Raw genomic sequence first — 15000 nt, forward strand, 5'->3', positions numbered from 1 at the left:
CATGTGTGTGTGTGTGAGTGTGTGAGGGTGTGTGAGTGTGTGTGTGAGTGTTGATGTAGCTGTGTCAGGAGGCAGACAATAACTGCACTGCTCTTCTGATATCGTGTTGAGGTTGAGTTTATCTGCAGTGTTGGTTATATGTTTAATATAGCAGCGTTCTAGCATATGCTCACATAGCAACCTGCATAGCAACGTGTCAAATGTTCATGCGAATGCTCTGAGAGAGGTGTCTTTATCTAACCCAAACAAATTGAATTCAAATGAACAATAAGAACTGAAAGTTATGTGGAAACACACATTCTCAATCAGACAGACAGATTAAAAGATAAAGACAAAGAGACAAATAGACACTTTAGAGAGAAAGAGAGAGAGAGAGAGAGAGGAGAGAGAGACAGACAGACAGATTAAAAGATAAAGATAAAGACAAAGAGACAAATAGACACTAAGAGAGAGAGAGAGAGGAGGGAGAGAGAGAGAGAGGAGAGAGAGAGAGAGAGAGAGAGAGGAGAGAGAGAGAGAGAGAGAGAGGAGAGAGAGAGAGAGACAGACAGACAGATTAAAAGATAAAGACAAAGAGACAGACAGACAGACAGAGACAGAGAGGGAGCTTTGAGCATTACTGTGGAATGTAAAATGAATTCAGTTGTAACTCATCAGTGTTTTATGACGATTCAGGAGGAGAAACAATATTGAAGTGTGTGTGTGTGTGTGTGTGTGTGTGTGTGTGTGTGTGTATGTGTGTGTGGGAAATCATAATGCCAACAGCACACATCAAACAAAGATGATGATCAAAATAAAAATCTACACATATCTAAAGACAAAGTGTGTGTGTGTGTGTGTGTGTGTGTGTGTATTTCCCATTTGGATGTGTGATGGCTCATTTGTCCAAAGAAACGAAGGGAGGAGGTGGAGGAGGAGGATGGATGCAGTTACCATGACAACTCTGCTGTGTATTCAGTGAGAGATGTGATTGGACGAGACGGACAGAGTGGGCGGGCTGGAGGAAAAAACAGAAGAAAAAGCCTCGTAGATCAGGATCTTATTTTCTTCTGTTCCAGAGACAGCAGGCTTCCCATTGGCATCCTCTTCCTCAACACACACACACACACACACACACACACGCTCCGGAGTGTCACACACTCTCTAACTCACTCTTACACACACACACACACACACACACACACACACACACACCACCACCACCTGGATCCAGCATGGCAACCATCACCTGCACTCGCTTCACAGAGGAATACCAGCTCTATGAAGAACTGGGCAAGTAAGTCCCATCTTTCCCTTTTATTCTCTCTCTCTCTCTCACACACACACACACACACACGCACACAGATGTGGGGTTTTCTTGAGATGGATCAGAAATACAGAAATCCACAAGCTGTCATTTGAAATTATTTTTTCATAATGTTTCTATACAGTTTCTATACATTTACATGGAAGAAACTTTGTGTATATATATTTGAATGTGTGTGTGTGTGTGTGTGTGTGTTTTCTTCAATGTGTGTTTATTAATCTGCACCTGATGATCTCTGTTGTGTTGTTGTGAATGATGTCATTATCTGTTCTGCTGTAATCTAATCTATACACATTCCTCCTGCACACTGTATAAAGCTGAAACCTTCTTTTAGATCAGATCACACAGATGTTTATGGTCTCAGTCTCGTGTGAGAAACAGGAAATGTTCTGACTTTCATAATGTTCGTTTATATGCTGACGAACTGCAGCTAAACAAAAATCCTTCACTATTTAACACGTAATAAAAGAGAAATCATGTAAACACACAAGCGGAGAGAGAGCTGGGACTCAGACACGGCTTACACATACATCAGAGGGCTGTGATGCTGAAACTCTAATCGCGCTCCTGTCAGGTGTGTAAGGTTATTATTACCATAACAGAATAAATAATGTCATGTAGTTAGTTTGAGAATATTTGTGTCGAGTGCAGTGTAATGTACTTCCAGTCTGTGATCATCTGTGAAAGTAAACACGGTGTGTGAAGACACTGTCACTGTTGTGGAACCATCGAGACTCCTCAGTACCTTTAGTACACTAAGTACTTTATTACACAGTAACGTTACAGATGCTGCACTTACACAGACTTTTATACAGAATAAAGATTGTGATTAAATTCCAGTGAAAGTGTGTCAGTAAAATCAGACAGAAAGCAGCCACAATAAACACAAGAGAAATATTTACCTTTATGAACATATACACATCAGATTCATTATCAAACCAGTGAATCTGTGAAATTATGTAACGGTACAGATTGTTCAAGAACTTTAGCTTCAGGAATCATCTGGATATAAAAAAAAAATAGATATTATAAATAATGATGGTGATGTCATAATGAAAATTTAAAGAAGAAAATATTTATGATAAAACTGATCTATTTGTTCTCATATATATATATATATATATATATATAAAGATTAAAAAAAGAGTAAAATTATTACAGAATGAGATCTCAAACATTTTATCTGTTTATAGTTATTTTTAAAGTTCTATGAAATAAGTTCCTGTTAACGATGTAAGAGCTGCTGTTGTTCCCTCTTCAGCCTCTCTTTAATATAATAACCATTAAACCTGTGATTGAAGAATTTAAGTGCACGATTGGTCTACAGTGTAAACAGTGTGATCAGTGTGATCAGTGTAAACAGTGTGATCAGTGTAAACAGTGTGATCAGCGTGATCAGTGTAAACAGTGTGATCATTTACATTTATCCCATTTGTGCAGATGAGGATTAAGGGCCCAGGGGCCCAGGAGGGGCAACTTGGTGAACCTGGGATTTGAACTTATGACATTGCGATCAGTCCAACACCATAACCACATAACTACTACATTCCCACAGTGTGATTAGTGAGATCAGTAGTGTGATTAGTGAGATCAGTATAATCAGTGTGAACAGTGTGATTAGTGAGATCAGTGTGATTAGTGTAATCAGTGGGGTTACTTAGATCAGTATGATCAGTGTGAACAGTGTGATTAGTGAGATCAGTGTGATTAGTGAGATCAGTGGATTAAGTGTGAACAGTGTGATTAGTGAGATTAGTGTGGTTAGGGTAATCAGTGTGATTAGTGTAATCAGTGAGATCAGTATGATCAGTGCGATTAGTGAAATCAGTGTGATTAGTGAGATCAGTATGATCAGTATGATCAGTGTGATTAGTGTGATTCAGTGTGATTAGTGAGATCAGTGTGATTAGTGAGATCAGTGTGATTAGTGAGATCAGTGGATTAAGTGTGAACAGTGTGATTAGTGAGATCAGTGTGATTAGTGTGATTAGTGAGATCAGTGTGATTAGTGTAATCAGTGAGATCAGTATGATCAGTGTGATTAGTGTGATTCAGTGCGATTAGTGAGATCAGTGTGATCAGTGTGAACAGTGTGTCAGTGTGAACAGTGTGTCAGTGTGAACAGTGTGTCAGTGTGTTCAATAGAACTGTCAACACCTTTATTTAAAACATTTCAGGACTCTTCTGTTGTGATGAGAGAAATCAGAGTGAGAGGAACTCAGATTGGTATGGCTCCACCCCTCACTAAGCCCAACTTAAAGGTGTAATTGTAGCTGAAATCTGGGAGTGACTCAGATAATTAAACTCTCACTTAGTGTTAAATACAGCAAACAGCAAGCATACGAAATCATTCATAAAGATAAACTAACTCTGACTCCACCCCAAACTAACTCTGACTCCACCCCAAACTAACTCTGACTCCACCCCAAACTAACTCTGACTCCACCCCAAACTAACCCTGACTCCCCCCCAAACTAACTCTGACTCCACCCCAAACTAACTCTGACTCCACCCCAAACTAACTCTGACTCCACCCCAAACTAACCCTGACTCCCCCCCAAACTAACTCTGACTCCACCCCAAACAAACTCTGACTCCACCCCAAACGAACTCTGACTCCACCCCAAACTAACTCTGACTCCACCCCAAACTAACTCACCCTGACTCCACCCCAAACTAACTCTGACTCCACCCCAAACGAACTCTGACTCCACCCCAAACTAACTCTGACTCCACCCCAAACTCACCCTGACTCCACCCCAAACTAACTCTGTCATTTCCTTTTCCAGAACTTTCCACTATCTTATTTATTTAAATATTGCAGATAATAACAAATATAATTTTTTTTCTTCTCTTTTTCCTGGAGTTTTTTTAAACAGTGTGTATTTGCTGATTCTCTGATAATTTCTTTGTTGACTTTGATGACTTTGATGATTCCATGTATTTGCTTTATTATATTATGTCTGTTCCTCAAATTCTTATATTTCTCATTGTTTTAAGTTATATATTTTAAATCATTTTATTTTTCTCATATTTTTTTGTCTGTTATTTTGATGTTTTATAATCTGTATGGAACTGAAGAAAATGAGTGTTAAAATTCTTTACCCTCGAAAAATAATGAACTTTAGATACATAATTAATTATTTAAATAATTATAAAAACAAAAACAGTAATAAAAATAATAGTTTAAAATATAATCTTTATTAATTTTTAAGCAGTATTTTATAATTTTTATTTTTTATTTATTGCAGCTCAGAGAGAAACGGTTTCAGAGCCACCCGTTTGCTTACTCACCCACACTGTACTGCGTTAGTGAGATGTGTGAGTGTATGTGTAAGTGTGTGTGTGTGTGTGTGCTTGTTACAGGAGTTTGTGTAACACCTCCACACACACTGAGGCTTTAGACCCCGACTGGCCCTTTTCCCACTGCACGACTCCCACACACACTCCCTCACACACTCCACTCTCTTCACTGTGTGTGTGTGTCTGTCTGTGTGTATGTGTGTGTGTGTCTGTGGGCAATCAAAGCCAAGCTGCTTATATAATAGTGTTTGGAGGAGGCAGTTGAGCGCAGGCTGAGATATTTTGCACACAAGGACATGATACATACCGACTCTGATTAATAAGACACATAAATTAGCATTATTTTAACAATAAATACTGTGTTTAAAAAATAAAGGTTACAGCTGAGGGTTGAAACATTGCTAAGTAGAGCGGAGGGAGGGAAAGTAGTGCGGAGGGGGGGAAAGTAGTGCGGAGGGAGGGAAAGTAGTGCGGAGGGGGGGAAAGTAGTGCGGAGGGAGGGAAAGTAGTGCGGAGGGAGGGAAAGTAGTGCGGAGGGGGGGAAAGTAGTGCGGAGGGAGGGAAAGTAGTGCGGAGGGGGGGAAAGTAGTGCGGAGGGAGGGAAAGTAGTGCGGAGGGGGGGAAAGTAGTGCGGAGGGAGGGAAAGTAGTGCGGAGGGGGGGAAAGTAGTGCGGAGGGAGGGAAAGTAGTGCGGAGGGAGGGAAAGTAGTGCGGAGGGAGGGAAAGTAGTGCGGAGGGGGGGAAAGTAGTGCGGAGGGAGGGAAAGTAGTGCGGAGGGAGGGAAAGTAGTGCGGAGGGAGGGAAAGTAGTGCGGAGGGGGGGAAAGTAGTGCGGAGGGAGGGAAAGTAGTGCGGAGGGAGGGAAAGTAGTGCGGAGGGAGGGAAAGTAGTGCGGAGGGAGGGAAAGTAGTGCGGAGGGAGGGAAAGTAGTGCGGGGGGGGAAGTAGTGCGGAGGGAGGGAAAGACTGCATTACCGAGTGACATGTAAACAGATTGCTGGCTGAATAATTGGAATCAAAATAGGAAACAACTGACAAATTTACCTGCAGCCTGTGTCCATCATATCACACACACACACACACACACACACACCATTTCAGCATGAACAGCAGTTTATTATCTATCAAAATAATAAGTGACCTGAGTGCAGAAATAAACCACATAAACACGACTGGAAATGTTTCTGTTTTATCTCTAAACTAGTTTTATCTCTAAACTAGTTTTAACTCTAGTTTTAACACTAAACTAGTTTTAACTCTAAACTAGTTTTAACTCTAGTTTTAACACTAAACTAGTTTTAACTCTAAACTAGTTTTAACTCTAGTTTTAACACTAAACTAGTTTTAACTCTAAACTAGTTTTAACTCTAAACTAACTCTAGACTTTTCTGTGATGTAATGAAATTAATTTGAGCTTTAGGAGACTAATATGATAGGACGTGAGGAGTAAATATCTCCTACTAACTGTGATGTAAATCCTTAGATTATGGGAGTAAAGCAGTAACTAAAGACTTATTACAACATTTTACTCTTTATCAAAAAAGGTTTATTAAATTGCACCAATTTGAAAACAAATAACAAAGTTGTAGTAACCTGTAAAGTGTCGTCCATATTGACGAGCCACAGTATGAAGTTCAGACTCGCTGTAAAGACGATTACTGACACTCTTTTAGGTCACTTCCTGATTTAGATTCAGATTTCTGGCCCTGAAGCAGTTATTAATCTCCACATTCATCCTGAGTCTATATACATACTGTATACTGTATATATAACACCTCGTCTCATTCAGCCACAATCTCACACTCCACTGTGGGTTAAAAAAGAAATATCACAAGTTCATTTATTTGTTTTTCAGTGTTGTGAATTAAAAGCTTTCCTTATTTTAACATTACAGTTTTATGGTTAATAATGTTGTCTTTTTAACATAAAACATTTTATATATTTTATTTAACACATTTTGGACTCCATCACTCTGTCACTCATCACTCTGTCACTCCATCACTCTGTCACTCCATCACTATGTCACTCATCACTCTGTCACTCCATCACTATGTCACTCATCACTCTGTCACTCATCACTCTGTCACTCATCACTCTGTCACTCCATCACTATGTCACTCATCACTCTGTCACTCATCACTCTGTCACTCCATCACTCTGTCACTCCATCACTATGTCACTCATCACTATGTCACTCATCACTCTGTCACTCATCACTCTGTCACTCATCACTCTGTCACTCATCACTATGTCACTCATCACTCTGTCACTCGTCACTCTGTCACTCATCACTATGTCACTCATCACTCTGTCACTCATCACTCTGTCACTCATCAGTCTGTCACTCTGTCACTCATCACTCTGTCACTCATCACTATGTCACTCATGACTATGTCACTCATCACTATGTCACTCATCACTATGTCACTCATCACTCTGTCACTCATCACTCTGTCAGTCATCACTATGTCACTCATCACTCTGTCACTCATCACTCTGTCACTCATCACTCTGTCACTCTGTCACTCATCACTCTGTCACTCATCACTATGTCACTCATCACTCTGTCACTCCATCACTATGTCACTCATCACTATGTCACTCATCACTCTGTCACTCCATCACTATGTCACTCATCACTCTGTCACTCCATCACTCTGTCACTCATCACTATGTCACTCATCACTCTGTCACTCATCACTCTGTCACTCATCACTATGTCACTCATCACTATGTCACTCCATCACTCTGTCACTCATCACTCTGTCACTCCATCACTCTGTCACTCCATCACTCTGTCACTCATCACTATGTCACTCCATCACTCTGTCACTCATCACTATGTCACTCATCACTCTGTCACTCATCACTCTGTCACTCGTCACTCTGTCACTCATCACTCTGTCAGTCATCACTATGTCACGCATCACTCTGTCAGTCATCACTATGTCACTCATCACTCTGTCACTCATCACTATGTCACACCATCACTCTGTCACTCATCACTCTGTCACTCATCACTCTGTCACTCATCACTATGTCACTCATCACTCTGTCACTCCATCACTATGTCACTCATCACTATGTCACTCATCACTCTGTCACTCATCACTCTGTCACCCATCACTATGCCACTCATCACTCTGTCACTTGTCACTCTGTCACTCGTCACTCTGTCACTCATCACTCTGTCACTCATCACTATGTCACTCATCACTCTGTCACTCATCACTATGTCACACCATCACTATGTCACTCATCACTCTGTCACTCATCACTCTGTCACTCATCACTATGTCACTCATCACTCTGTCACTCCATCACTATGTCACTCATCACTATGTCACACCATCACTCTGTCACTCATCACTCTGTCACTCATCACTCTGTCACCCATCACTATGCCACTCATCACTCTGTCACTTGTCACTCTGTCACTCGTCACTCTGTCAGTCATCACTCTGTCACTCATCACTCCTGTCACTCATCACTCTGTCACTCATCACTCTGTCACTCTGTCACTCATCACTCTGTCACTCATCACTATGTCACTCATCATTCTGTCACTCCATCACTATGTCACTCATCACTATGTCACTCATCACTCTGTCACTCCATCACTATGTCACTCATCACTCTGTCACTCCATCACTCTGTCACTCATCACTATGTCACTCATCACTCTGTCACTCATCACTCTGTCACTCATCACTATGTCACTCCATCACTCTGTCACTCATCACTCTGTCACTCCATCACTCTGTCACTCCATCACTCTGTCACTCATCACTATGTCACTCCATCACTCTGTCACTCATCACTATGTCACTCATCACTCTGTCACTCATCACTCTGTCACTCGTCACTCTGTCACTCATCACTCTGTCAGTCATCACTATGTCACGCATCACTCTGTCAGTCATCACTATGTCACTCATCACTCTGTCACTCATCACTATGTCACACCATCACTCTGTCACTCATCACTCTGTCACTCATCACTCTGTCACTCATCACTATGTCACTCATCACTCTGTCACTCCATCACTATGTCACTCATCACTATGTCACTCATCACTCTGTCACTCCATCACTATGTCACTCATCACTCTGTCACTCATCACTATGTCACTCATCACTATGTCACTCATCACTCTGTCACTCCATCACTCTGTCACTCATCACTATGTCACTCATCACTCTGTCACTCATCACTCTGTCACTCGTCACTCTGTCACTCATCACTCTGTCAGTCATCACTATGTCACGCATCACTCTGTCAGTCATCACTATGTCACTCATCACTATGTCACTTATCACTCTGTCACTCATCACTCTGTCACTCTGTCACTCATCACTCTGTCACTCATCACTATGTCACTCATCACTATGTCACTCATCACTATGTCACTCATCACTCTGTCACTCCATCACTCTGTCACTCCATCACTCTGTCACTCATCACTATGTCACTCATCACTCTGTCACTCATCACTAAGTCCACTCATCACTCCTGTCCACTCTCACTCTGTCACCCGTCACTCAGTCACTCATCACTCAGTCACCTCTGTCACTATGTCACTCAGTCTCTCTGTCACTCATCACTAGTCACTCCATCACTATAGTCACTCATCACTCTGTCACTCTCACTCTGTCACACTCACTATGTCACTCATCACTCGTCACTCCATCACTGATGTCACTCATCACTATGTCCACTCATCACGCTGTCTCAGCTCATCACTCTGTCATCTACATCACTCTGACACCCCATCACTATGCCACTCAACACTCTGTCACTGTCACCTGTCATCGTTACTCTGTCAGTCCATCACTCGGTCACTCATCACTCCTGTCACTCATCACTCAGTCCACTCATCACTCTGTCCACTCAGTCACTCATCACTCTGTCACTCATCACTATGTCACTCACAGTTCTGTCACTCCATCACTATGTCACTCCATCACTATGTCCACTCATCACTCTGTCACTCATCTCTATGTCACTCATCACTCTGTCCACTCCATCACTCTGTCACTCATCACTATGTCACTCATCACTCTGTCACTCATCACTCAGTCCACTCATCACTATGTCACTCCTCTACTCCTGTCTCTCATCACTCTGTCATTCTCCATCACTCTGTCACTCCATCACTCTGTCACTCATCACTATGTCAATCCATCACTCTGTCACTCATCACTATGTCACTCATCACTCTTGTCACTCATCACTCTGTCACTCGTCACTCTGTCACTCATCACTCTGTCAGTCATCACTATGTCACGCATCACTCTGTCAGTCATCACTATGTCACTCATCACTCTGTCACTCATCACTATGTCACACCATCACTCTGTCACTCATCACTCTGTCACTCATCACTCTGTCACTCATCACTATGTCACTCATCACTCTGTCACTCCATCACTATGTCACTCATCACTATGTCACTCATCACTCTGTCACTCCATCACTATGTCACTCATCACTCTGTCACTCATCACTATGTCACTCATCACTATGTCACTCATCACTCTGTCACTCCATCACTCTGTCACTCATCACTATGTCACTCATCACTCTGTCACTCATCACTCTGTCACTCGTCACTCTGTCACTCATCACTCTGTCAGTCATCACTATGTCACGCATCACTCTGTCAGTCATCACTATGTCACTCATCACTATGTCACTCATCACTCTGTCACTCATCACTCTGTCACTCTGTCACTCATCACTCTGTCACTCATCACTATGTCACTCATCACTATGTCACTCCATCACTATGTCACTCATCACTATGTCACTCATCACTCTGTCACTCCATCACTATGTCACTCATCACTCTGTCACTCATCACTATGTCACTCATCACTCTGTCACTCATCACTCTGTCACTCATCACTCTGTCACTCATCACTATGTCACTCATCACTCTGTCACTCATCACTATGTCACTCATCACTATGTCACTCATCACTATGTCACTCATCACTCTGTCACTCATCACTATGTCACTCATCACTATGTCACTCATCACTCTGTCACTCATCACTCTGTCACTCATCAATATGTCACTCATCACTCTGTCACTCATCACTCTGTCACTCATCACTCTGTCACTCCATCACTCTGTCACTCATCACTCTGTCACTCATCACTCTGTCACTCATCACTATGTCACTCATCACTCTGTCACTCATCACTCTGTGTATCGATTTTTACCTTTTCTAGTTTCTTCTACTTTATTGTTTATTTAATGTTTTTAAAGAATGTTCAGCAGCTGAAGAACATTATTGTGTGTTTTAAACATTCCAGTTTTTCGATGCGTCACATGCTGGATTTCTGCAGCCTTTTTCAGCCCACACACACACACACACACACACACACACACACACACACACACACACACACACACACACACACACACACACACACACACACACACACACTTCAGAGGCTCTTAACAGGAAACACTTCACAGAAGTAAACAGCACAGACTGCATTATTCTTCACTTTAGTATTTAATGTTTTTATCATTTGTCATACTTTAACTTACATTTATTTATAGTTTTATTTATTTTTCTTACATAATTTTATTATTCTGTAAAGCCAAATGCAGAAGATGTTGAATCTTGAACACAAGACAAACCATGTGAGAAATCCAAAAAGACATCAAATGTGAAACAGGAAAACAAACGATTGTGAACGCAGAACTTGTGCTGAAGATGGAACGAGCACCGTTTAAATGTTCTAAAAATCCAGCAGTAAGCCTTGTCCTGTATGTGGTTCGCTCTCTGGTGGTGTGGAGGAGGAACAGCAGGTGTATTTGTTTAGTATTTTATACTTAGTATTAATATTATATTAATAATATTATAATATTATAGTATTTTAGACTTACTTTAGTTTTATTTGGTTTTATTTTTACTAGAGAATGGGTTCTTCATATGTTTTATTAAAATGGTTCTGTGAAAGAAACACTCAGTTGTAGGATTCTGAGGTAATGTGAAGAGATGTTTGGAACTCTGAGGAAGAAACACAATCACAAAGCTCATGTCCATCCTACCACTGAAGAACCAGAAAACTGAAGCAATGAGATCTCTCCTTGGACAAGAACACACCAGGAACACTGAGGTTAAAGATCTGAACTGGTGTGGAGTTTATTATTATTATTATTATTATTATTATTATTATTATTATTATTATTATTCTACTAGCAGAAAGATGAAATGTTTATATTTGACAGTGGAGTTCCTCAGAGAACTTTAGGAAGCTAAAAGCACAAAGTCTATCTGTTACATTTTAGGTCTTCACACAGAAAGCGATGTCTTCAATCTGATATAAAGTATGAGTAAGTCTTTAGCTCTGTCTTTGTTCTATGTAGCTCCACGGTCCTGGAGGAACGTTGTCTCATGTCACTGTGTGCAGCAACAGATATATACTGTATGGATGAAATTACAATAAACTCGCTTCTTAACTTGACTTGAAATGTTCTAAATCTTTGATTTTATTGATTTTTGTTGTTGTTTGTTCTACAGGGGAGCGTTTTCGGTGGTGCGCAGGTGTGTGAAAATCCTCTCAGGGCAGGAATACGCTGCTAAGATCATCAACACCAAGAAGCTCTCGGCTAGAGGTGGGCGTGTTTCTATTCAGTACCTCACACTTTACTCACTTTTGTCTCTGCACACTTTTATTGTGCTAATCAGCAGTTAGCGTAAGATTTACCGTAAGACGTGATCATGAGTCTAATATGTAAATGATTAGAGGATGATGATGATCCGGTGCATGGAAGCTTATTGCTACAGAACTTGTGCACAAAGATCACCAGCTCTGCAATTTAGCTAGTATTAATAATGAACTGATCATGGTCGTCATGGCGACAGGTACTGACATGAAAGCGTGTAAATCATGTAAATATCATTTAGCAATTTGGTGATATCAGGCTGAGGAGGCAGGAGAACATGGGGTGGTTCCTAATTTGCATATTTCTTTTTTTCATGTATATTCATACATATGAACCAGATCCACATTCATTATTAAAAATTAATTATTGGTAAAATCATTTATTATTTTTTGGGACTGATTGTGATCACTGTAAATGTGTGTGTGTTATGCCAGCAGACAGAGCTGAAAGCAGGCTTAGCTACACACTTAGTGTGTGTGCGTGTGTGTGTTTGTGAGGCGGGGGTGTGTTCTCTGTCCATGAGTTTTGCAGTAATGTGGTGTTTTGTTGGAAAGTCGAGGTGAAATACACCAGAGGCGTTCCACTTCTCCTCATCTCACACCTCCTACACACTCTCGGTCGGCATAGCTTGGATATCTCTCTGAACGATACCGTACCCACACACACACACACACACACACACGCACAGACACAATGTAGGCACTGTGGTGAACATTTCCTGCTAAACTAAACAGGGTGCCATTATTTTTAGCATATTAATAATATTCGAACTTTAGCACTGGTATGGCTTTAATATCTGAGTTTGTGTGATGCTAAACTGGTGGCCTTGAACTCCCATTACATGTTAGCTACATTAGCTTTGTGTGTTGATATTTTTACTTATCATCAAGAGTTTTGTTCCTCCTCCACTGTAATATACAATGATTACATTATACTTTTTATCTGTTTATTGTTACTCTGAATGATGTGGAACATCCATGATACAAGACATCACTTCTGTTATAAGCACTTATAAACACTTATAAGCACTTATAAACACTTATAAACACTTATAAACCAGCCTCTTGTCAGCTTTGTTCAAAACCTAAAGTTACAGCTTTACCTCTAACAGATTACAGAAACTTACTTGAAGAAAACCATCATTTCCATGTCATTGAGCTGTTACTATAGAAACGAAGGAGCACATTCATATAAGCCAACACCATCTGACCAATCACAGTCTTTCTTTCTTTCTTTCTTTTTTCTTTCTTTCTGAGACTGATCTTTAGTCTCTCCTTCATCCTCCATCTCCACAGGAAGTGCAGGTTTTAGATGTAGAGGTGGGTTTTCTGGTTGCAGGTCATGTCAGGACACACTTATGAGTTCTCCTGTCCTTTTTCTCTGTGATAATGGACATTGTGGTGTGCTGAGATCTTTACTCACTCGCCCGCGGGGAAGACGAACACATCGCACTTCTTCAGGAAGCTCATTATGTTTTTATACCACTTCTTATCACTCAGAAATCCTCCAGTGTTCCTCTGCAGGAAGTGATGTGAGGCGGACACACAAACATGCCTCATATAATCCGATTATTTTCATGTTAAAATCAGATTGAATGCAGCAGATTTGTTTAGTATGTAGAAAGAAAGCAGCTGTAGTTTATGAAAGATGATGTGCTGTGATCAGATTTTGTGTCTCTCTGCTGTTATAAATATATTTTTAATGAAGATTTTGTCCACAAATGGAGGTTACAGATGTTACAGTTACAGACTCTTTCTTCACAGCAACTGAATTAAATAATTATTGAACTAAATCATTTTTAAAAGCTGTGTGTGTGTATACGCGTTTGTGTGGTGTGTGTGTGGTGTGTGTGTGTGGTGTGTGTGTGTGTGTGTGTGTACAGCTGTTGTTGGTTTGGTTTTTTTATGGTTGATGCCAGTCCATCTGCTGCTCTGGCAAAGTGTGTATGCGTGTGTGTGTGTGTGTGTGTGTATGTGTTTGTGTATGTGTGTGAATGTGTGTGTATGTGTGTGTGTATGTGTGTGTGTCTGTGTGTGTCTGTGTATGTGTGTACAGTATGTGTGTGTGTATGTGTGTGTGTCTGTATATGTATGTATGTGTGTGTATATGTGTGTATGTGTGTGTATATGTGTGTGTATATGTGTGTGTTAATGTGTGTGTGTATGTGTGTGTATATGTGTGTGTGTATATATGTGTGTGTATGTGTGTTTATGTGTGTATGTGTGTTTATGTGTGTGTGTATATATGTGTGTGTGTATATGTGTGTTTATGTGTGTGTGTATGTGTGTGTGCATATGTGTGTATGTATATGTGTGTGTATATGTGTGTGTTTATGTGTATGCTTGTGTATATGTGTGTGTGTATATGTGTGTGTATATGTGTGTATGTGTGTGTATATGTGTGTGTATATGTGTGTATGTGTGTGTATATGTATGTGTGTGTATATGTGTGTATGTGTGTGTGTGTGTATGTGTGTGTATATGTGTGTATGTGTGTGTGTGTATATATGTGTGTGTATATGTGTGTATGTGTATGTATATGTGTGTGTGTGTGTATATATGTGTGTGTATATGTGTGTGTGTGTGTGTGTGGGGGGGGGGGGGGGGGGAGGAGTTAGGACATAAGGACCCAGAGAAGGAGAATAAGGAGAGAATGTTTCAGTTGAACTAATCCAGTTAACATGATGTACCTCTACATTATGCTGC

General features: G+C 40.7%; 1 protein-coding gene across 1 annotated transcript in view; it reads left to right on the top strand.

Moving 5' to 3' along the window:
* The first annotated feature begins 1063 nt into the window (after positions 1-1063).
* Positions 1064-15000, top strand: part of camk2a (calcium/calmodulin-dependent protein kinase II alpha) — a 38275-nt gene continuing 24338 nt past the window's right edge. Inside the window, exons 1-2 of the mRNA XM_060890673.1 lie at positions 1064-1276; positions 12150-12244. Of these exons, the coding sequence (XP_060746656.1) occupies positions 1215-1276; positions 12150-12244 (157 nt within the window). The 5' untranslated portion in view covers positions 1064-1214. The remainder of the gene's footprint in view (positions 1277-12149; positions 12245-15000) is intronic.

The sequence above is a fragment of the Tachysurus vachellii genome, chromosome 17 (genome assembly GCF_030014155.1).
Source record: "Tachysurus vachellii isolate PV-2020 chromosome 17, HZAU_Pvac_v1, whole genome shotgun sequence".
NCBI classification, from domain to species: domain Eukaryota; kingdom Metazoa; phylum Chordata; class Actinopteri; order Siluriformes; family Bagridae; genus Tachysurus; species Tachysurus vachellii.